This window comes from Capsicum annuum, chromosome 3, assembly GCF_002878395.1.
Source record: "Capsicum annuum cultivar UCD-10X-F1 chromosome 3, UCD10Xv1.1, whole genome shotgun sequence".
Taxonomy (NCBI): domain Eukaryota; kingdom Viridiplantae; phylum Streptophyta; class Magnoliopsida; order Solanales; family Solanaceae; genus Capsicum; species Capsicum annuum.
The window spans coordinates 97,905,498-97,928,673 of NC_061113.1; the positions used below are offsets into that span (position 1 = coordinate 97,905,498).

General features: G+C 36.0%; 1 protein-coding gene across 3 annotated transcripts in view; it reads left to right on the top strand.

Annotated features, from left to right (window-relative positions):
* The window catches only part of LOC107863653 (probable plastid-lipid-associated protein 13, chloroplastic), a 29,675-nt gene extending 7,133 nt beyond the window's left edge, over positions 1–22,542 (top strand). Inside the window, exons 4-8 of one of the 3 annotated variants that reach the window (XM_016709680.2) lie at positions 12,622–12,718; positions 16,498–16,714; positions 17,397–17,449; positions 21,961–22,024; positions 22,171–22,542. In XM_016709680.2, the coding sequence (XP_016565166.2) occupies positions 12,622–12,718; positions 16,498–16,714; positions 17,397–17,449; positions 21,961–22,024; positions 22,171–22,472 (733 nt within the window). In that variant the 3' untranslated portion in view covers positions 22,473–22,542. Of the gene's footprint in view, positions 1–12,621; positions 12,719–16,497; positions 16,715–17,396; positions 17,450–17,680; positions 18,394–21,960; positions 22,025–22,170 lie in introns of those variants that run through there. The other 2 variants (XM_016709681.2, XM_016709682.2) reach the window with 2 other exon arrangements.
* Positions 22,543–23,176: the final 634 nt, after the last annotated feature.

A 23,176-nucleotide genomic window follows, 5' to 3' on the forward strand; every position in this document is an offset into this window, starting at 1 on the left:
GAGGTCTTATTTCAAGTTCGAAAACTGGTGGTTGCATACAGAGGGGTTCTTGGAAAGGGTCAAAGAGTGGTGGACCTCTATAGTCTGTGAAGGAAGGCCTGATTTCGTCTTAGCTTTCAAACTTAAGGCATTGAAGTCCAAATTGAGGGATTGGAGTAAGACAAACCAGGGCAACCTAGCCTTGCAGAAGTAGAGCATGCTCAATCAACTTGCTGATCTCGAGGAAACCCAGGATCAAAGAGCTCTAACTGAAGAGGAGATGTACTCAAAGGCTGAACTTCTCCTAGAGTTTGAGAACATAGCTAAATGTGAAGAGATAGCATGGAGACAAAGATCAAGGCTTAAGTGGTTGAAGCAGGGCGATAATAATACCAAGTTCTTTCATAGAACCGCCAATGCACATAGAAGGCATAACAATATTGATGAGCTAAATGTGGGTTGAGAAACCTATCAAAGATCCTAAAGTTATAAAGAAAGAAATAGTGGAATTCTACCAGAAATTATATACTGAAACTGAGACATGGAGACCATCAGGTGGATGCAGGGAGGAGCACAAAATTTCTGAAGAAGATAATTTTATGCTACAAAAGAAGTTTGAAGACCAAGAGATATGGGATAGTGTGAAGCTTTGTGCTGGAGACGAAGCTCCTGGGCCTGATGGCTATACCATGGCCCTCTATAATCTTTGCTGGGAGGTAATAGGTGTGTAGGTGATTGCTGCTGTTAGGAATTTCCATGACAGATGTGTTTTTGAGAAAAACATCAACTCTACTTTTGTGGCTTTAATTACCAAAAAGGTGGGTGCAAAGGAGCTCACCGATTTCAGACCAATCAGTCTAATTGACAGTGTGCATAAGATCATCTCCAAATTGCTCACCGAAAGACTCAAAAAGGTGATGCACAAGTTGGTGGACACTCAACAGCTGGCCTTTATTAAAGGAAGACAAATAATGGATGCTAATAGCTCATGGAAAATGAGTGTGTAGATTCTAGAATCAGAAACAATGCTCCAGGTACTGTATGTAAGCTGGACATACAGAAGGCGTACGATTACCTTAATTGGTAGTTTTTGTTGGAAACCCTCTCTATAAGAGGTTTTGGTGGCAGATGGCTAAGATGGATGAAGTTTTGTATTACAACACCCAAATTTTCAGTTCTTATTAGTGGCTCTCCGACAGGCTTTTTCTCGGCTCAAAGAGGTTTAAGACAAGGTGACCCGCTATCTCCTTTTCTTTTCATCATTGCTATGGAAGGACTAAATGAGATGTTGAAGATTGCTCAAGAAAACCTTTGGCTAAAGGGCTTCAGAGTATCAAATAGAATGGGCTTTAAACTGGAGATCAGACATATACAATACGCAAATGATACTCTCATCTTCTGCGATGCCAACAGAGAACAACTGAGGATTGAGAGTAAAATTTATTCTTTTTGAAGCAATATCTGGACTTCATATTAACTGGAACAAGAGTTTCTTATATTCAGTTAATGTAGTCCCTAATCTACCATCTCTGGCGAGGACCCTTGGTGGAAGAATCGGTGACCTCCCTATGACGTATTTGAGGATGCCTCTTGGAGCTAAAAGCAGGTCTATAAGTATTTGGGATGGAGTGATTGAAAAATGTGAAAAAAGATTGGTGAATTAGAAGAGTCAATACCTGTCCCGAGGGGAAGACTAATGCTAATCAATAGAGTCCTGGATTCCATGCCCACCTACATGATGTCCCCTTTTCATATTCTTAATGGTGTTCTTGAAAGACTGAATGCTATGAGAAGAAACTTCATTTGGGAAGGAAACAGTGAGACCAAAAAGTTCCATTTGGTTAAATGGAAGGTTTTGACTGGGAGCAAACAGGTTGGCGGTATTGGAGTGAGGAATTTGAAAACTCAAAACCAATGTTTATTGATGAAATGGCTGTGGAGGTTAGCATCAAATGTACAAGCACTGGGGAAGGAGGTAGTCCAGTCAAAATATGAAATGGAAGAGCACTGGACAACTAAAATGGTTACCAGCATTTATGGAACTAGTCTTTGGAGAGTCATAAGAAACCACTACCAAATTTAAGAGGAAACTGCAAAATCAAGATTGGAAATGGTGTGAAGGTATCTTTCTGGGAAGATATGGGAAGATATTTGGCTGGCTCAAGGCTCTTTGAAAGCCCTTTATCCAGATATATGTAACCTCAACCAACAACAAAAGGCCTCTGTGGCAGAAGTCTAGTCAAACCAAGGATGTAATTTGAGCTATCGAAGACCTTTAAATGATTGGGAGATCCAAAGATTAGTAGATTTCTATCGAACTTTGGAACAATTCAGAAGTGATATTAATGTCCAAGAAGGGCTTACAAGAAGTTCAATCCTTGTATGAGTCAGATCAACGGGTGGCCCTGGAAATTGATTTGGAAAGCCAAAATTCCCTATAAAGTGTGTTGCTTTACCTGGTTGCTTTCTAAACAGGCTGTATTCCAGCTTGTTTATGGTGGTCAGTGTGGCAAGAAAGAAACCTTAGATGTTTCCAGAACAAGAGCAACACTATCCAAAAGTTGAAGATGAATTGCTTGGTGTTGTTTCATTTTTGGTGTAAACAGGAGTATATGGAAGATCTAGAATCAGTTATGAACGTCTTTTGTAATTTTAACTATAGGGTTGAAGATCTTCATGTATACTCTTTTACTTTTGTAATTAGGAACTTGTAACATGTTGTGGCAGGTTTGAATTTTTGGAAATAGAAATACAAGTTGTTACTTTATCAAAATAAAAATAAAAATATGACAACTAATTAAACATAGAAAAACATTAATCAACCACAAAATAAAATAATGCGGTAATCGAAACACAATAAACAACAAAATGATAGATATCTACGAGTGAACCCTAAGCTACCATACTACGGTGCACGACGACACTCCTACCCAACTAACTTTCTACTCTAATACGCATCTTCCACACCCCCTATCTAAGGTCATGTCCTCGGTGACCTGAATATGCTCCATGCCTAGTCTAATCACCTTACCTCAATACTTCTTCGTCCTACCTCTACCCCTTTTAGCACCACTATATCTGGATTCCTACACCTCCTTACTGGGTTTCTGAACTTCGCCTCTTCACTTGTTGAAATCATCTCAATGTCGCTTCCCTCATCTTGTCCACCATGGAGGCCACTCCCACCTTATATCGAATAACCTCATTCTTGATCCTATCACACTTTGTATGTCCATACATCAATCTCAACATCATCATCTCTGCGACATACATCTTATGAACATGAGAGTTTTTGACTGCACAATACTCCATCTCATATAACAATGTCGGTCTAACCACCACTTTATAAAGTAGATGTACAAATAATGAATCTATTGTACGTGGAGTAGTTTATCCTTTTCCTGAAACCTGTATGTGCTGCTGATAAACAATTGGCATATTCGAGATCATATAGAGACCATTTCTTGAAGACTTAACGGTTTAGAGAACAAAGTTTGAACCATGGATATGATGGTTGCTTTCCATTATCTATAGTGCTTGCCGAATGTTTAAAAATCTAATCATTGCCTCCATACTTTTTTCCCAATGGCAAATTAGTCGATAGTTGATTGAGCAATTGTGCCTATTGAATTTTGATGTAATTACACTATATGCCGGAGCTTTTGCGTAGAATTTGAATCTTTTCCATCTTTGAACCTGATAATTTCCTAGAAGTCAGAGATTGGTAGAATAGTTTTATCTAAGGTGTCTTCATCAGGGAAAAAGTAAAATGCTAAAGAAATGCCTATAGCTTGCTTCATCCATCTAGAGGCTCCTCCATTTTTCTTTGCCTTTTCTTTATTTCTTCCATTTCAGATGCCACGTAATATTTGAATTACTTTATTTTTTTAAATGCACTTTGTTTATGAAAGGAAAGACAATACATTTACCTAAGTTGCTCGGACTCTTTACTTCGGTGCCACACCTATATCGACACGATGTGGGTGTGGGTATGGAATCTGTACCGGATATGGTCAACTGATTTTGGGTATTTTGACCAAAATTGATAGGCAAATACAAGATAGATACTATCATTTTTGTAATAAAAACAAAAGCTAAGTTAAAACTAAAGAAAATGGAATACCTTATATATACAAATTTCTATGTTTCTCATTTTTCTTATATCTCCTTCTGGAATTCTTACCTTGATCAATATTTTCTCTTTACTTCTAAGTTTTCTACTTAACATGTTATGATTTTGACATATAACTCTATTTTTAAATATTTGATCTACTTTTAGCTGAATCCCTGCACCCATATCTGCATTTGGAACAACAACAACATACCTAGTATATTCCCAAAAACTAGGTTTTAGGAAGCGTAAAGTGTGTGCAGTATGTACCACTACCTTAGAGGTGAGGTAGAGAGACTGTTTTCGAAAGATTCTGGCTCAAGACAAAAATATTCCTGAGAAGAACTTAATATAAGAACAAGAAACAATAGATAAAAATAAATAACATATACTAACAACTGAATAGGGGCAAATATATCCCCGACTATGATAAAGGATATGTATATACCCTCCGTCATACTTTGGGTACACATATGCTCCTACCGTTAATGAAATGGTATTTATATGCCCCTCACATTAATGGTAGGAGCATATGTGTACCCAAAGTATGAAAGAGGGTATATACGTACCATTTATCATAGTCGGAAGTATGTTTGTCTCTTTTCGGTTTTAATTTTTTTATTCCAAATAATTAACCCACTACCCAACCCAATAAATCCAGCGAACCCGATTTCAAACCAACTCGATTCGACTTTTATTTTTTTGTTCCGAACTCGATACTTCCTCTGTTTTTCTCTTAAACGTGAACCCCAATCAAATTACAGTGATTGGTCGCTTATACTTGTCAATCGTGCTGGTTCGGTTCAAATCGGCACCAGCCTATTAAGTGTAACCGATCTGTGGGGCGGTCCGGTTCAGGCCCAGTTCTTAATGGTTCGATCCGAGCCCAACAGTAAAAATTCCCCAAATAGCCCGTGATCGACCCACTTAGTCTAGATCCGATTTTAACTGGTCTGGACCGGTTCAGCCCGACCCACTTAGATAAATGGGTCGGTTATCTATCCTTTATGTAAAAAGAAAAATTAAATTAAATTCGGATTTACATGTTTTTTCCAATATATACTATATATACACACCTATATACATTTTAAATACGTTAAACAATCAACATATAACATATATACATTATATATTATATTATTTTAGAAAACATATACACATGTATACAATAAATATATACTACTTTAGAGTTTAGATTTTAGTCTATATAGAAAATATACACATATAATCATATATACATACTATATAATTTATATACTACTATTTGCCAAAAACCATTTTTGCAGTTAAATTTTGAAAAGTTAGTTTTTCCTTTAGCAAGATTAATAAGATTGTTTTTGTTAGAAATAAAATATCCATCAAAAACACAGTTTTTGTTAAGCTCTTTATAGTTAATAACCATTCGAGCTTTACCTCTTTTTTGCTTGTGTGATTTCTCACCATGAATGTGGGACTGCTATGTGGGCATGGGTCTTACTCTTATAATGATACTTGGATCTTTGAGGGTTAAAATTGCTTCTTCTTGATTTTTTTTTCAGTTTTCTAAAGGATTTTCACCATAAGATTTTTGCAAGTTATTTTTTATCCATTCAAGATTAAGACATTTGCAATAATAAGTTTTTGGATTTTCTAAAAATTTTCTTTTGAATTTTTTTTTCCTTTTTCCAAAACATAAGATTATGTTTTCATGGAATTTTAATAAAATGATTATATGGAGTTTTGAAAATAACCATGTAAATCCTTTGATGATAATCTTGAAATAGCTAAATAAAATCATTTCCCAGAAGTAGGTCAATTTCGAATGAGTTTATCATAAGCATAAACTTTCTTTATAGAAACAATTTTTGATCCCGAAATTATTTCTACATTTTTCTTTGAATGTGTCAGCTTTTCTCTGTCACTTGTTGTACCTACAACTGAAACGTTAGTAGCATTGATATCCCAATCTGTTAAAAAGAAAGATTTTGCCAAACTGGCTTCAGATCCATTATCAATTTGACCACAAATAGTCAATTTTTGGTATCGTAGACAGTAATTTCTATGAAAACTGATACTCGAAAGGAGGCATTAGTGACATAACATGGAATAGTAGTTTTGATATTATCTAACTGTATAGGTAGTTTGACCATTTCTATACAGCTATAATCATTACCTTCAAAGGTTTTGTAGGTGTATGGTGTACCTTTATAGATGGTTAATCCGTCCAAGATACTCTTCTTGACGTGATTTGCTGTTGCTCCTGTTTGTATCAGGATGCGTTGTTTACACCAATCGCTTCCACTAAAGAATCTACTGCAACTTTGGTGTCATTAGTTTTTATTTTCTTTTGAGAATACTTTGGTGATATGTTTTTTCTTATGGAATTTCTTCCATAATCTAGGGAAAGTCTAGAATTAGTGCTTGAGCTTCCTATTTCCTGTGTTTTTCCAAAATGAATTTCATATTCATCTGGTATATTTGCTTGTTGAATAGCTGCTTCAACAGTTCTGACAATTCCTGCACATTCATGATCAATTTCAACCATACTTTTACTTTCATAGACATTGCCATAATTTGAATTGGTAACTGTATATAGAGCCTGGTAATAGATGCTCATAATATCGTTACCTGGTTTGAACAAATCCTTTCTTTTTACCTGAAAATGCAGACTTAAGACATCATTAAAATCAACGTCTTTTAGTGATATACAATATCTGTGATAATAGGTAAATAGTAGTTTGGTGTATGCCAAATTTCCTTTTATTATTTCTAGATTTCCTTCTCTGGCATTTAGGAATCTTCCATATGAAAGGTTAATAACTATTGGGCAATTAACCCCTTCTTTAAATGTCAGTTTGACTAAAATTTGAATTCCTGCTAGATGAATGTAATTTATCTTTGTACTTTTTCTGTCGGGAATTTTTCTTAATATGAATGTAAAATCAAAGCAAATCAAGCCAGATAAAAATCAATTTGTTTAATCGATTTGGTCTGATTTTTTTTTGGCTTGGGTCAGTTTTTATCCAAATCATGAACGTCCCTAGCAGGCGATTTCAACCCATATTAGTGAATGAGTCCACTTAATCCATATTTAATGAATTGGATCGCTCATATTTTTATTGGGTAAATATGGGTATCAACCTATTTTAAAAGCCCATAAAAATTCGGACACCCAAGGGTGTGGCCTAGTGGTTCAATGAAGTGGGATGAGAACCATAAGGTTTTAGGTTTAATTCCCAACGGAGACAAACAGTAGGTGATTTCTTCCCATATGTTTTAGCCTTAGTGGACAGAGTTACCTGGTACTTGTTGCTGGTGGGAGGTGGCAATCTCGTGGATTTAGTCGAGGTGCACGCAAGCTAACTCGGACACCACAGTTATAAAAAAGGGTAAAATATGGGTATCTATATATAGACCCATAACATATCGCCCACTTCTTCTCAAAATATAATTGCATGGTTAAGGAATTTAGAATTTTGATCTTCCATTCTCCAAATTGGAATAAATTAATTAATTTGGGTTTGTTTAGTGCTATATGCCAATGAATTATTCATTACTCTTATGAGTTCCAACAATAATTATAAAGTCAACTCTTCTAAAATTTATTTAATTTTATTTACTTCTCTCGTCTATTGCGTGTGTCCAGGAGAGTAAGTAGGTAGGTTCTAAGGCTAGGGATGTGGATGAGTACAAGTTGTGGTATTCGGTTAGTGAGAGGCGTAGGAATGGTGTGGTATATTAGTGGATGAAGAGCTTAGGGAGCAGGTAGTGGAGGTTAATAGGGTTCGCGATAGGGTGATGACTATTAAGTTAGTCATTGGGGGGTTTACGGTGAACATCTGTAGTGCTTATGCGCCACAGGTGTGCTTGGATGAGGAGGAGAAGAGGAAATTTTGGGAGGTTTTGGACGAGGTGGTTAGTAGCGTGCCTAGCTCGGAGAAGATTTTCATAGGAGGGGACTTAAATGGGCACATCGGGGCTTTACCGGTAGGATATGGGGAGGTGCATGAAGGCTTTGGCTTTGGGGATAGGAATGATGCAGGAGCCGCTCTTTTGGATTTTGCGAGGGCCTTTGAGTTGGTGGTAGTGAAATCTTGTTTTCCGAAGAAGGAGGAGCATCTGGTTCCTTTCCGTAGTAGGTTAGCCAAGACTTAGATTGACTTTTTGCTGCTTAGGATGGAGGATAGAGCTTTGTGTAAGGATTGTAAGGTCCTTCGGAGTGAGAACCTTTCGACCCAACATAAACTTCTGAGGATGGACTTGATTATTAAGAAGGGAAAAAAGAGAAGTGGTATGGAGGGTCGGCCTAGAGTCAGGTGGGGTGACCTGACCCCGGCTACTGCTTTGGAGATAGGGGCGAGGTTGGAGGGGATGGGGACGTGGATAGTATGTGGGATATGGCTGCGAGTTGCATCAAGGAGACAACTAGAGAGGTTTTGGGTGCCTCAAGGGGTTGGTCTGGCCGGCATCGGGGGGATTGGTGGTGGAATGAAGAAGTTAAGAAGAAGGTGGAGTCGAAGAAGATGGCTTACGTAAAATTGGTTCAGAGTAAGAATGAAGAGGAAAGATGGGTGAGCAGGAAGGAGTACAAGTTAGCTAGGAAGGAGGCTAAGTTAGCGGTCATCGCTACTAAGACAACAACGTTTGAGAGATTGTATGAGGGACTAAAGGAGAAGGGCGGGGAGAAGACGCTGTATAGGCTTGCCAAAGCTAGGGAGCGTAAGGGTCAGGATCTGGACCAGGTTAAGTGCATTAAGGGGGAGGATGACAGAGTTTTGGTAGATGACGTTCTTATTAAGAAAAGATGACAGTCGTATTTTCGTAGGCTCCTGAATGATGAGGGGGACAGAGGCATTGTAATAGGGGAGTTGGAGCACACTGGAGAATATCGAGATTCTGGCTATTGTTGGCGTTTTAAGGTGGAGGAGGTCTGTGAGTCTATTCGCAAGACTCAAAGAGGCAGGGCGACAGGGCCCATTGAGATTCTGGTGGATTTTTGGAAGTTAGAAAGCGGGATGGGGTTGAGGTGGTTGACCGACTTATTCAACAACATTTTTAAGTCCGCTAAGATGCCTGAGGCGTGGAGATGGAGCACGATGATTCCTCTTTATAAGAACAAGGGTGATATTCAGAGTTGCAACAACTACCGAGGTATTAAGTTATTGAGTCACGCGATGAAGATTTGGGAGAGGGTGGTGGACCGGAGGTTGAGGAAGATAGTGTCGATTTCAGAGAATCAGTTTGGTTTTATGCCTGGTCGCTCGACGACTGAGGCAATTCACCTAGTGTGGAGACTGGTGGAGTAGTATAGAGAAAGGAAGAGGGACCTGCACATGGTGTTTATTAACTTGAGAAAGGCGTATGACAAAGTCCCTAGGGAGGTTCTTTGGAGATGCTTGGAGGTGAGGGGGTCCCTGTGGCGTACATTCATTCGTTTAGGGACATGTACGAGGGGGCGAAGACTCGGGTAAGGACTGTGAGAGGGGATTCCGGGCATTTTTCGGTACTTACTGGGTTGCACCAGGGTTCGACTCTGAGTCCATTTTTATTCGGTGTGGTAATGGATGTGTTGCCACGAAGTATTCAAGGTGAGGTGTCATGGTGTATGCTTTTTGCGGATGATTTAGTCTTGATTGATGAGTCTCGTCGAGGTGTTAACAATAAGTTGGAGGTTTGGAGAAACCCTGGAAACTAAAGGTTTTAAGTTGAGTAGGACAAAGACGGAGTACTTAGAGTGTAAGTTTAGTGAAACGAGACAAGAGGACGAGGTGGTAGTGAAGTTGGAGTCTCAGGTGGTTTGTAAGAGGGATAGTTTTAAGTACCTTGGGTCTATGATTTAGGGGAATGGAGAGATTGACGAGGATGTCTCTCACCGTATTGGGGCGGGTTGGTTGAAATGGCGGCTCGCCTCGGGAATTCTTTGCGATAAGAAGGTGCCTCCCAAGCTTAAAAGACAAATTCTATAGAGTTGCAGTCCGGCCGGCTATGTTGTATGGCGCAGAGTGTTGACCTGTTAAGAATTCTCACGTCCAGAAGTTGAAGGTGGCAGAAATGAGGATGTTGCGTTGGATGTGTGGTATCACGAGGGCTGACAGGGTTAGGAATGAGACTATTCGGGATAGGGTGGGAGTGACGTCGGTGGAGGATAAGATTCAGGAAGGGAGGCTGAGATGGTTTGGGCATGTGATGAGAAGGGGCATGGATGCTCCAGTTCGTAGGTGTGAGAGGTTGGCCTTGGATGGTTTCAAGCAGGGTAGGGGTAGACCGAAGAAATACTGGAAAGAAGTGATTAGACATGACGTGGAGCAATTACGGCTCACTGAGGACATGACTCTTGATAAGAAGATTTGGAGGAAGAGTATTAGGATAGAGGGATAAGGGGTGTGGTCAAGTCATAGGCGGGAGTTAGGTGAGTCTCGTGTCGCTTGGTTGGTAGTGCTAGGGTGGTGCCTTTTGTTGGTTAATGTACTTTTTGTGGTTGTGGTACTGTTGTTATTTTATCATGTTGTATGCTTGCGATGTTTGACTAAAGTCTTGGTCCTTTTTCTTGAGCCGGGGGTCTATCGGAAACAATCTCTTCTCTACTTCTTCGGATGTAGTGGTATGGACTGCGTACATTCTACCCTCCTCAGACCCCACTATGTGGGAATATACTGGGTTGTTGTTGTTGTTGTTACTTCTCTCGTCTCATTTTAGCTGATACCTTTTTTTAGTCTGTCCAAAAAAAAAAAAAAGATTACGTTACTATAATCAATATATAATAGTAAAGCTGGATAACCAAAAAGTGAGGTGGCATGTCTCATTGGGCAGCATTTTCTCAGAATTTTGAACTTATTCCTTTGCTCATTAATTATTACTCCCTCCATCCCAATTTATGTGATGTTGTTTGACTTGGAACGGAATTTAAGAAAGAAAGGAAGACATTTGAAACTTGTGGTCTAAAATAAGTCAGAGATTTTTGTATGGTTGTAAATCATTTCAGCAAGGGTAAAGTAGATTTAGGCAAAGTACAACTTGCAAAGAAACGAGTCGCCACCTCTACAAGATCTGTTCCCACTATGATCCAGCATGTCTGGACAAAGTGCCCTGTGAAACCATCAGGTCCACTGGCACCATCTTCACTCAGCTCAGACACCACCTTTTGAATTTCTTCCTGTTGGCAGAGTCCAGAAACTGATTTTCTTCTTATGTAACAGTGGTGGTAATATTATTTAGTAAAGTTCGCTCCACATTATCAACCTCAGCAGTGAATTGATTTTCAGCCCAACCTCCATCCTTTTTACCAATTCTATTGATGTTCAATCTTTCCTTCTACCATTTACTATTATGAAAAAACTTAGTGTTCCTGTCGCCCTTAGCAAACCACTGAATTCTGGTTTTTGCCTCCGGTACTCTTCCTCATAATGTAAGTACTTCTTTAGTTCAGCCTGTGCCTGTTGTAGAACCATCCTGTTTTCTGCAGAGGGATGTTCTTCAAATAGATCTTCTTTAATCTTCACAATGTCTTTCCTGATAATCAGTTTCTTAAAAATATCTCCAGACCTATCCCTACTCCATTTTGAAAGAGCAAGCTTAGTATTTATCATCTTTTGCTTCAAGCTAATAAAAATATCTTCTGATCCAGTAGACCTCTAATTCTTCCTTACCACAGCTTTAAAATCAGTAGCTTCAGTCCAGAATTTCGAAAATTTGAAAGGCCTAGCAGCATGAGCTGTCCCCCACTAATTAATGGCAAGGAGCATGATCTGACTCTGTTCTGGCTTGATGCTCTAACTCTACGTTAATAAATAATCCCAGCCATTCCTGATTCATCAACAAGCTATCAAGCCTTTTAAATATAGAGTCTTCAACAGCTTTCCCATTCCACCAGGTAAAAGGACGTCCTTTAAACTTGGTGTCAAACAGCTCACATGAATTCACTATGATACTCTTCATGCAAATAAAATATAAGCGATAATATTTCACATTGTCGAAAATCCCACGTTACAACTCCAAGAAGCCATATAGTGACATAGTTTCCTGATCACGTTTGTGCATGTTGTTCCACTAAGGTACCTGCCTGCCCCCTTATGTTTTCTATGAATGCTATCAAGCCACTGATCAAATCTATAAGCTCCTAGAGCCATATTTCTTCATTTAATTAAATAACCATATAACATAACAAATGTTGCTATATAGCTCCTGTTACGATCATTGGTCTCTATTCTGACAAAAAATAAAACTAAAAATAAGATTCAACAATTCCATCAAAGAGGCGATACACACTACATGTTGCTGAAAGAAATGTGTAAGCTGGATGAGCTGTGAATGAGAATCTGTAGGCTTTATTCTTTATTTTGCATAACATTTGTCTTTATGGGGTGTGGAGTCTTAGAAGTTCTATTCGGCACCTTACTAAGTGGAGTGAGCTTTCATGCTTGTTCACTTTTAGCCAATATGCTAATTTTTGTTGATATGTTCTCAACATTGAAGTGAATGATCGTGGTTTTGCTTTTACTTTAGTTCGATGAATGTCAGCTTATAATAATTCCACTGGAATCATGCTGTTTCAGGAGAATTCCTTCAACACTAGCAAATTTATCAAAATTGGATGTGCTGATCAAGGATGGATGTGGGACTGCTACCGCACAATTCAAATTACTGAATTCGGTAATTTATCTTTGTCAGGAAATTTGATATGTAAAGTCCTTGCTCTAGTATTCAGAAAGTAAGCTTAGTTTGCTAGTTAGAGGTTGGAAATAAAGCAATACTATTGTTTTAAGTTATCTACAAACAAAGGAGTTGTTTGGTTCACAAATTAGTTATTCTGGGCAGTAACATAAGGATTGTTGTGCAGTGAATCATAGTGTAGTGATTTTCAGAACATGAATAATAATCTATGAACTGTTATACAATGACTACTAATATAATGATTGTTATGCAATCATTTGCTACTTTAACAACAGTTTTATCCTTAGATACTTTTTGTCCAGGTATTGCTAATATAATATTGCCATTGTATATTCTGTCCTCCACGGAATTATATATAGATTCCTGCATAACTTTGCCTATTTGTATTTATTTGATAACCAAATTTTTCGTATTTGTATACTGCAAACTGAAACCTTCATTAGTTATGTAAAGGTTGTACTTTGTACCGGAAACTAAACGTTATATTAGTTATGCAGAGATTATATTAGAAACACAGTTATGTGTTGCAAATCAATGTTATATTAGTTATGTGAAATTGAGATTAGTATTTCTTATGTGGCCAACAAACAGCTGCAATGTGATATAACTGGTCAGTACCAAATATCTTGCTTTCTCCTCCTTTGATGTCACACATTTTGTTGATAATTGGTACACCATAAAGACACATTGAAAGAAAGTGACATTTTGATCATATTACCCTAGAAAAGCTGGTGGGATGAGATAACAAGCGCCGGATGCATAGCTTGACACTTTGACATTATTACACTACCAACTTACTGAAACATATTAGAAAGCAGCTTAATTACAATAACTTAGTAATTGAGGCTATTAAATGGCTAACAAGGTGGTGATGGTTTTTCATTTGCATGTAACTTTTTTCTTTAAATCCTTATTTTGTATGGCCATGTCTGTTTGGTATCTTGAATATCCTATTGCAACAGAAAGTAAAGTTAAGGGGAATGATATCAGAAAAGCTTGGCTTCATGGGGACCACCATTCTTTTAAGGTCTATGAGCTCAAGCTGTTTGAAGCTCTAGACAATAGCACCCGATCGGGTCTTCCACTTCACATCTAAGTGGGAGCCTAGAGTAGCTCATGCTGGGTGACCCAAAATTTCTTCCTTTTGTACCTGCTTGCATTGAAGCCACGGTTACATGCTTAGCATAAACTGACTAGGAATTAGGTTCACAAGCGACATATATGTCCGTTCTCAAAGTTTGCGGAAGTCTCGAGCTCGTCATTTTAGGTCAACTTTTCTCAGACCATCTAATTAAGAATTTCATCAAGTAATTTTGTATAGCTAAAAATTTCCACAGCCAGTGAAGTATCAGGATTACACGAGGACATCAATTATATTTATTTAAGTTACAAGCTCAAATTCTAGACTTGCATACGGTTGCCAAAAGAAAAAAAAAGAATTCAACATCAATAGTACCATATGCTATTAACAAAAGGAGGAGAAGATGACCACAATGCTAGGTCTTAATAAAATCTAAATGAAAACTAATTGTTTTTTTTACGGTGGTAACAAGGCTACTTGCGCCACACCTCAACTATTTCACTAGCTGCCTACTACCTCCAACCAACAGATATCTGGTAATTCTTGCTCACACAAATCGGAAGAAATCAGCCTAGGGCCGGTTAGGAAGGCCACAAGAGAATTGGAATTGTGCGTAATTGGATTAATTACCCAGTTTGACTTGTTAGTTTGACCAAGTAGTTGCTAAGTCAGAGGGGAATTGAGTAACTGGAAGGGTGTAATCAAACTCTCTAATTATCAAGGGAGGATTAACAATTGGGAGTTATTACATGATATAATTATCAGGTACTTTTAAATTTCTTCCTTTTTGTTTTTATCCTAATTTCTTTATTTTTTTAGTTTTTTTCTATTATTTTAGTTTTTGTGAAGAGGTGATTAGATAGGACATATCACAACTTTGTATTACCGAGGATGACTTTAGAAGGTTGCGTATTAGGATAGAAGGTTAGTAGGTGGTAGAATATTGTCTCACTTATCGAAGGTTTAGGCTTGATGGTGTTTGTTGTAGTACTAGTCATATTCTTATAGTTCTTGCTTTCTAAATCTATTACCATATGTTGATTATTGTTTATTATTTACTGTGTGTCGATTATCACATTATTTCGATGCTGTTACTATCCCTTTCTTGTAGGCTCTGTACTGTTCTCCTAATTAATTACTATGCTATCTTCATTGTTTACTCCTTTTATGTGGATTTGTTGCATTTGAGCCGAGGATATTTTGCAAACAACTTCTCTACCTCCACGAGGTAGTGGTAAGGTCTGCATACGCTCTACCCCCTAGACCCTACTTATGAGATTTCGTTGGGTATGTTGTTGTTGTTTGCTCTTTGCGGATTTTTAATTTTTTTTTTTTTTCATTTAACATTATTTATCTTTCATTTCCTTTTCTGTCAATTCTTATGATTCACTCTACTTGCTCATACTTTTTATTTCATTCTTTTATTTTCTTCATTTAGCATAATCCCGTTATTATTCTAATGTTTGAATTAAAGTAGAATTTCATTATTAAATGAGATTATAGACTTATGTTTTATTTTATTGAAATATATATACTTAAGTTACGGTGAGCTTATTTTTGTTATGTTTGAATTTGATACAAGAGTATTATGTTATTTATTTGTTTTTTGAATTTTTACTTTATATCTTTTTTTCCAATTTATTTGCTTTGGCAGTATGGACTTGTTATATTCCATGCTATTTATTTTTTTAGTTAGAATTGGTAAATTATTTTTGTTAAACATTTAAATAATTTTATGGTGTTATATTTATAATTATAATAATATTAATCTTTTTGACAAATATGCAACCAGGCCATCCTTATAAAATGTGTACTTTTAGATTATAATTAATTAAATATTATTAATTTAAAAAATAAATATATATCAATTCTCTTTTTACAATATTAGTTTTATATATATATATATATATATATATATATATATATATATATATATTCAAGAAATAATATGTATCTTGAATATCTAACTTAGTATTTTTATAAAGGCACATATTTATCAAATATTAACTTTTTATAATTAGCTTTTTGTGTTAAAATTTAATTTAACTAAGTATTTACACCTGTGCAACAAAATAGTATGCTTGTAATTACTCTGTAATTTCAGTATTACAAACAAACAGGTCATCGTAATTATTATATTGGATAATTACTACGGTATGTAATTACTACCTTAATAATTACGCCAATTCTAATTACCAGGTGACTTTCCAAACAGACCCCCTAGTGTTTTTTGTCTTAGCTATGATTTGAAAACTATATGAGAAGTGTTTTAATAAAGTATGGTCAGTATTATTTTTAACATACAACAACAACATACCCAATAAAATGTCGAAGGTAAGGTCAACAGTACTTAACATTCTTATTTTTAATGGAGCAGAAGTGAGTTTGGGCTGGTTATGTATTGGTTCTTGATTTATACTCAGTTTGAAACTTAGGCTCATGCTCAGTTGCCTTGTAATCACTTACACTTGGCCCCTGATTCTTTCAGGATGGCAATTGGTTCCAGGCTGGTCAATATCAGTTTGAGTCGTATTCTTGAAATTGAGTTTTACATAAGGACTCAAGTTGTTGCTTCTTTCAATTTATTTTTTGAGATCGCTGTGAAATGTTAATGAATTTATTAGTATGTCTGATCATCTGCATCTGAAGAAGTGAAAATACTTCTTGTGAAATGCAGATTGAGAATAAATTTATCATCTCCACCAAGTATAATGTTGAAGGGCCTCTTCGTATGAAAGAAGAGTATGTTGAAGGGGCATTTGAATCTCCAAAGGTCAATCAGGAAGCTGTACCTGAACAACTAAGAGGTGCTTTTGGCCAGGCTTTTAATACCGTGCAACAAATTCCTTTCCCCATTAGAGATGCTGTGTCCAGTGGCATGAAAGTTCCTCTTGGTGAGAGTTCAGTATTTTTGTAGGATTTGATCTTGGTTATCAACTAAAACATGCTTCTTACTCGATCTAAGTATATTGTATCTTTCTAAGGGAGCTAAATCTTTCATGTACCAATATTGGTAAATGGGCTAATGCAGTTTGATGTCCTTATATTACATGAAGTGTGATCACACCGATGAACATCCTTTACAGTGACTTCCCTTTCTCTAATATGATAACCTAGTAGCACTTTAAATGTCTGTCAATTCTGTTTGAAACGTCTTTGAGGTGCTGGCTATTTGAAGCCTCTCAATCCTGTTAAGTTTTCAAAATGTTCAAATCTATCTTTGGTAAAAGCAATTCGAAGTTGATTTTCTGCCTGATTTTTCCTTCAAGCAAGATTTGCTTTAGGTTATTTTTGTTCTTTGATCTTATTCAGCTTATATTTTCATTTGTATTAGCCCCTGCCTTTCGAGAACTCGTTTGTGATTCAGCACATTGATGTTCTATTTTGGTTACTTTTGCTTCTTAAAGGCTTCTTCTTTTTAGTTCCTTGGGTATATCGCAATGTCCTCAAAACACAAAGAAGAAACAAAAGTAGATAAGAAAGCAGATTGAAGAAAATAGCTTTTCTAGATTTATGATAGTGCCACTTTTAATATTTATTTGTGTTGCTTCTCACTCTGGGCTGTTACGATTTCAGGCGGGACCTTCCAGAGACTTATTCTGATTTCTTATCTTGACGACGAGATCCTGGTGAGTCCTCTCACTATGTTCTTTCTCTTTCTAAGAGGCACCATTACTTGAATTTTTCATACATCTTTAGCATATAACCACAATAACTTCACACAAGTGCTGGAATACAGCTATCAGTGATTGTTTTAAGTAACCTTCTACCTTTCACAAGATTGATATTGAGATTACTCTTATAACATAGCTTTTTCTTATAATATCAAGGAAAATAGTTATTGATTCTAGAATCTGCAGAAGTTGTATGTTATTCACAGAGCTCAGATTGTTGTGGCTTCGCATGATTGCATATAAACTATGAATCAAGCATTGCTCCTGTTACAAGCCAAAAGTTACATGAATTGAACCTCCATTTTTAAAATCCTGCTCTACTAATCTGCTGGTTGAGCGCAGATCGTAAGGAATACTGCAGGAGAACCTGAGGTTCTAACAAGGTTGGAGGCAGTACCTGATCCAGAAAAGATAACCGAATACGAGAGTTAAAAGTATTCTAGGCATATTTCACATGAAAAAAACAACTTTCTTATTTCCGTTGGCAATACCTTGCACATAAACAAAATCATACCGTTAACACCTGATAATGCCACATCAATGAGCAACAAACATGGGCCCACTCCCTAGTGGAAAGAATTGATAGAACTTACCATGGTTGTGTGGAGGAGTCTTCTTGACGCAAAAAAAGTGGCTGATGTAAGACATAGAAGGGTTGTTATCATCGTTGGTATTAAACATCACCATCTTACGTTTGTATGATCTTTTTTTCAGTGACCTGTTTGGTTCGCACATGTAACTAACTATAGTTTGACAAGATTATATTCTCATAGCAATAGTGGGCCACGATTCATTAGGTAGCCAACTTGTGTAGTATTTTAGCTGATTTAATTTTCAGACAAATCTTGAAAATTGCTGTCTTTGTGTGAAATGTGAATCAACTTGACCGGGTCACTTAACTTGGGTGTCATAGCAAAAGCATTTTTTACATTATCATTATTTTGTTTTTGCTTTTGTAAGTCTAGTAATAGATAATTATAGTTAATTTATGAGGCAGTAAGCGGATCTTGCTACATCTCTTATTCCACGGAAAATTACGTGGGATGGCTTTATAGTGGATGATTGTAGTTTTTGTCCCCCATAAGAAAATTTTATAAAGATTAGTCTTGCTTATCGAGAAAATTGAACAAAAGGAGTCTTTAAGTCTCCATTTAAATGTTGGTGACATGGACCAAAGGCAAGGGCCAAAAGCCCTTTAAATAAATTGATTAAGTTCATTGGGATTAAATTAACATTTTTAAAATTTGTTAATCTTTTCAATCCACAACTCTAATTAAGGGCAATCATTTCTCATCAGATGCGAACATCAGTTTTTTTTAAAAACTCTTAAAACGGTTCCTCTTCTCAATAACTCAACTCTCTTTCCTAACAAATTAACTCAAACCTTCACAACAGATCAATTTTTTGCCTCTTTCGATCACATCAATTGTTTGAGAGAATCAACATTCGATTTTTTTCTTTCCTTATAGCCGTCACTTTCTCTCTCTTTACAGGTTGACTTTTATGTTTGTTGTTTTTCATAAAACTAGAGATTTTTAGTTAATAAAGAAAAAAGAATTTTAATTGTATTATCTTCAAGTATGAGTTAATAATTTTGAGTTTTGATGCTCAAAAAAAGAAAGAAGAATTTGGGAAAATCTTAATTCATGGTATTTGTTCTCTTAATATGGTGGTTGATGTAAATATGATATCTTTTCAGAGTGAAATATGATTTTTTTTTTTTGTTGTTGTTCTTGTTCTCGAACATTGCTTTTAAAATAGCACAAACTTGAACTTTTACCTTTTTGGAGATATTTGTTGTGACAATTTTGTTTTGTTTATGTTGTATTGAATCACTTTACTTGGTATTTGTTAGTGTTGTTGGTGAATGTTGGTGTTATTTGTTTGTTTTTTTGGTGTTTGTGTTCTAGGTATATTTTATTTTGTTGGTGTTGTTGGTATTGTTGTTGTTGTTGGTGTTGGTGTATTGGTAAAAACAAAAACAAAAACATTATTGTTGTTCAAGTGTGGTGATATAATAGTTTGGTGTTGTTGTTGTTGATGTTCTTTTTGATATATAATGTTGCCCAACAAATGTGTTGTTGTTGTTGATGTTCTTTTTGATATATAATGTTGCCCAACAAATGTGTGATATGTTGAAAACAATTATCTATCTGTTGGTTGACTGGTTTGATTTATTTTAACAGATGACCAATCTGTCTGTTGCAACAGATGGATCATCTGTGGGAAGAAATCAAAACAGTAGCAAGATTGTTTTGATTTCTTCCAACAAATGACTCATCTATTGTAACAAACGGATCATCTGTTAAAAGAAATCAAAACAGGTCCTGCTATTGGTTTGATTTCTTCTAACAGATGGCCCATCTATTGCATCATTTGTTGGAAGAAATCAGAACAGGTTTTCCAACAGATGACCCACTTGTTACAATAGATGGATCATCTGTTGGAAAAAATCAAAACAATCTTGCTATTGATTTGATTTCTTCCAACAGATGACCCATCTGTTGCAACAGATGAGTAATTTGTTGCAACAGAAGGGTCATCTATTGAAAATATTTTTATACTGTGTTGTATTTGTTAAATTTTTTATTACTTTTTTTAATGATGCACAAATCAATAATCTTTTTTTTTATTTTCATCTTGTTTGTAGATAAAAAATGGCTCCCTACCCTCCAAAAAAAAGAAAGTGAATCAACTTCTAGTAAAGCAACCAGAAAAGATAAATTACAAACACAATTAGAAGAGCTTGGTGAACAAGCTCTTTCACAAACAAATGATGTGTTACCATCTGTAGAGAATGAAGATGTGGAAAGATACACTGAACAATATATTGAAGGAGATTCAGTTGTAAAATCGAGTAATAATGTAGAAATGAAGTTGAGGGAGAAGAAGAAGAGGTTGTAGAGGGGGAAGATAAATATAAAAATAAGGAAGAAGATGATAATGATGAAGAAAGTCATAAAGGAGATGAAGAGGAAGGTAAGGATGAAGGTGATGATGAAGAGAAAAAAAAAGTGAGAAAGGAGATGGAGAGGAAGAAGATGGGTCTGTAGAGGAAAATGAAAGAGAGGATGAAGAGAAAAGAGATGATGATGATGTTGATGATGATCTTGTTATATCATCGATCAATCGTCAACGTACATAAAAAAAATCAGCATGATCTTGTCAAAACTTTAGTAATTACAAGTTTCAAGTTGAGATACCTATAAATAACCTTGTAGTTAAATCTATCATGGATAAAATTTTTAATAAATTTAGGAAGATTTTGAGGAATGAAAAATTTGAGGATTATTTTAAGTCCAGCTGCTTTGGATACTTTCTTAATTTGTGGGAGTACAATAATGCACGCTTTCAAATGACCATGGTGTATGGTCTTCTCAAATGCAGAAGCAAGTATAAGGGTGATGACGAAGAAACATTGAAGGATGAAGACAAGAAGATGAATGAAAACTATTGTGGTATGTCGGTTTGTTTTGGCATGAAAGAATTTTCCATATTGACTGGCTTGAGATGCCATCTTCCATCTAAACCTCTTCCCACAGTAACACGCTTAAAAAAGTCAAAGGCAAGCAGGATACCAAAATCAGTTAAGACATTAAAGAAAGGCAAGACACTAACCTAACTACCCACCAAAACCAACAAAGGCGAAGGAAAAATAAGAGTTGTTGGCCATTGTTGGACCTAGCTACAAAGCCAGATAGTTAATAGTTGATCTCCAGAATAAAAGATTTTTGAAGAAGCACAAGGAGTTATTGTACTTAGTTTAGTTTGTGCATTCCAGAGACACCAACAAAGTCATAAAACCAAAATTGTTGGTGCTTGCTCAAGATTTGGAGGCATTCAAGAATTATCCATGAGGATATAAAAGCCATTTATTGATTGTCAAATATTTATTAACAAAGTTATCTCCAAAGACGATCAACTTATACAGTTTCCCTTGGGATTTCATGGTAAACTTCATCCTTATTTCTTTATTGTTTAATTTATTTATGCTATTGAATAATTATTCTGACTTATTTTTTTTGCATCATGTTTACATTTTTAGTCTTGGACATTTGAAGTCACTCCTCACCTCTGACAGTAGGTTAAAATCTACTTAAAAGAGGTTTCTCATTAAGATTCCTTAGGTGGTTGTTTGCCAAGAATAACTCAAATATGAATCCTCTTGATCTCTTTAACCCTCTTAATGATGCAGTAGGCTTCTTTTAAATCTAATATTTTTGCTCAAGTGAACTAGTTAATACGTTGCAACAAATAGTTCATCTGTTGTAACAGATAGTTCATCTCTTGCAACTTATCTCTGCAGATTACCCTTTACTGCAACTTAAGCAACAAATGAATAATCTGTTGCAACAAATGATTCATCTTTTATAATGGGTGGTCAATCTGTTACAACAAATGATTTATCTATTGTAAATCTCTTGCAAATTATAGACTGATTTTAATATTTCTACTTTTATTTATAGGTTGTGCATTCTTGGTCTGTACCTACTGAGCAAGAGTTGGAGATGTCTACCTTTCTTACTCTAGGTATTGTTTAAACAAAATCAGAATCAAGGGTGGACTTGATAAAGAAAGAATTAGCTGGACCAACAACCATCAAAAGAGAAGTAGCTAGGAGGTCAGCTTGTTCTTGCTGAGTCTGTTATTGAGTTTTTTTGGTGATATTGCAACAGATTTGGGTGCTGGTGTTAATGTTGGTACTGGTGATGCTGTTAGTGCTGGTGCTGGTGCTGGTACTGGTGCTGGTGATGGACTTGATGATGCTGGTTATATTGGTGTCAACGATAGTGTCGAGCATGTTGATGATGCTCATAAAAATTTATTTAAAAAAGGAGTTAACCATGATGATGGTCATACTGGTGGTGTCTATAGCGGATATGGTGGATTCACCCCTTTAGTAGGCATACCACCTCTTTTGATCCCTCTTCAAGTTATGTTCTGCATACAAATATCAAGAATGCAAGGACAAACATGAGAACTTTATTTAAAACATTGATGCTCTGATTGTTGCTGTCAAGGAATTGACATCTCTTTATTGACATCTAAGAGAGATGTTATACCATCAAGGAAGTTGACAGAGCCATTCACTCCATTGGAGGTTAAGAGGATGAAAAAAATAATTTTAAAGGTACTATCAGGTATTAAATCAAGAAAAATTGCAATCCCTCTTTCTTCCATTATTAATCAAGTTCAAGGGCCATAGGAGAGTAGGGACAACTAAAGAAAGTGAATATCTGCAAGTTGGTGAAAGCCACTAAGAAGTCTAAGTTGAACACATTGATCAAATCCAAAAAGGCCTCAGAACTCTACTCCATGCATGAATTTGGGCTAAAAGACTCAAGAACATGATAGATATGGAGCAGTGGTATGAGGACTGGTAAGTTTACTTTTTCTAACCTTCTCAGTCATCCGTTGCAACATATTATGTATCTATTGCATTAGTTTATAGTAGATGGGTAATCTGTTAACACGTTCAGAACCTATGCAACAAATGACTTATTTGTTGCAACAGATAATCCATCAATATTTTTAATTTTTATTATAAGTTACTAACTTATTTAAATTGTATTCTTATATTAGTATGTTGATGAAATTCTTTACCTCATGCGAGAGAGGCACCTTAAATTCACTAAGTACTACAATAACTTTTTGTAAGGACCCTTCAGGTTATTTCCTTAA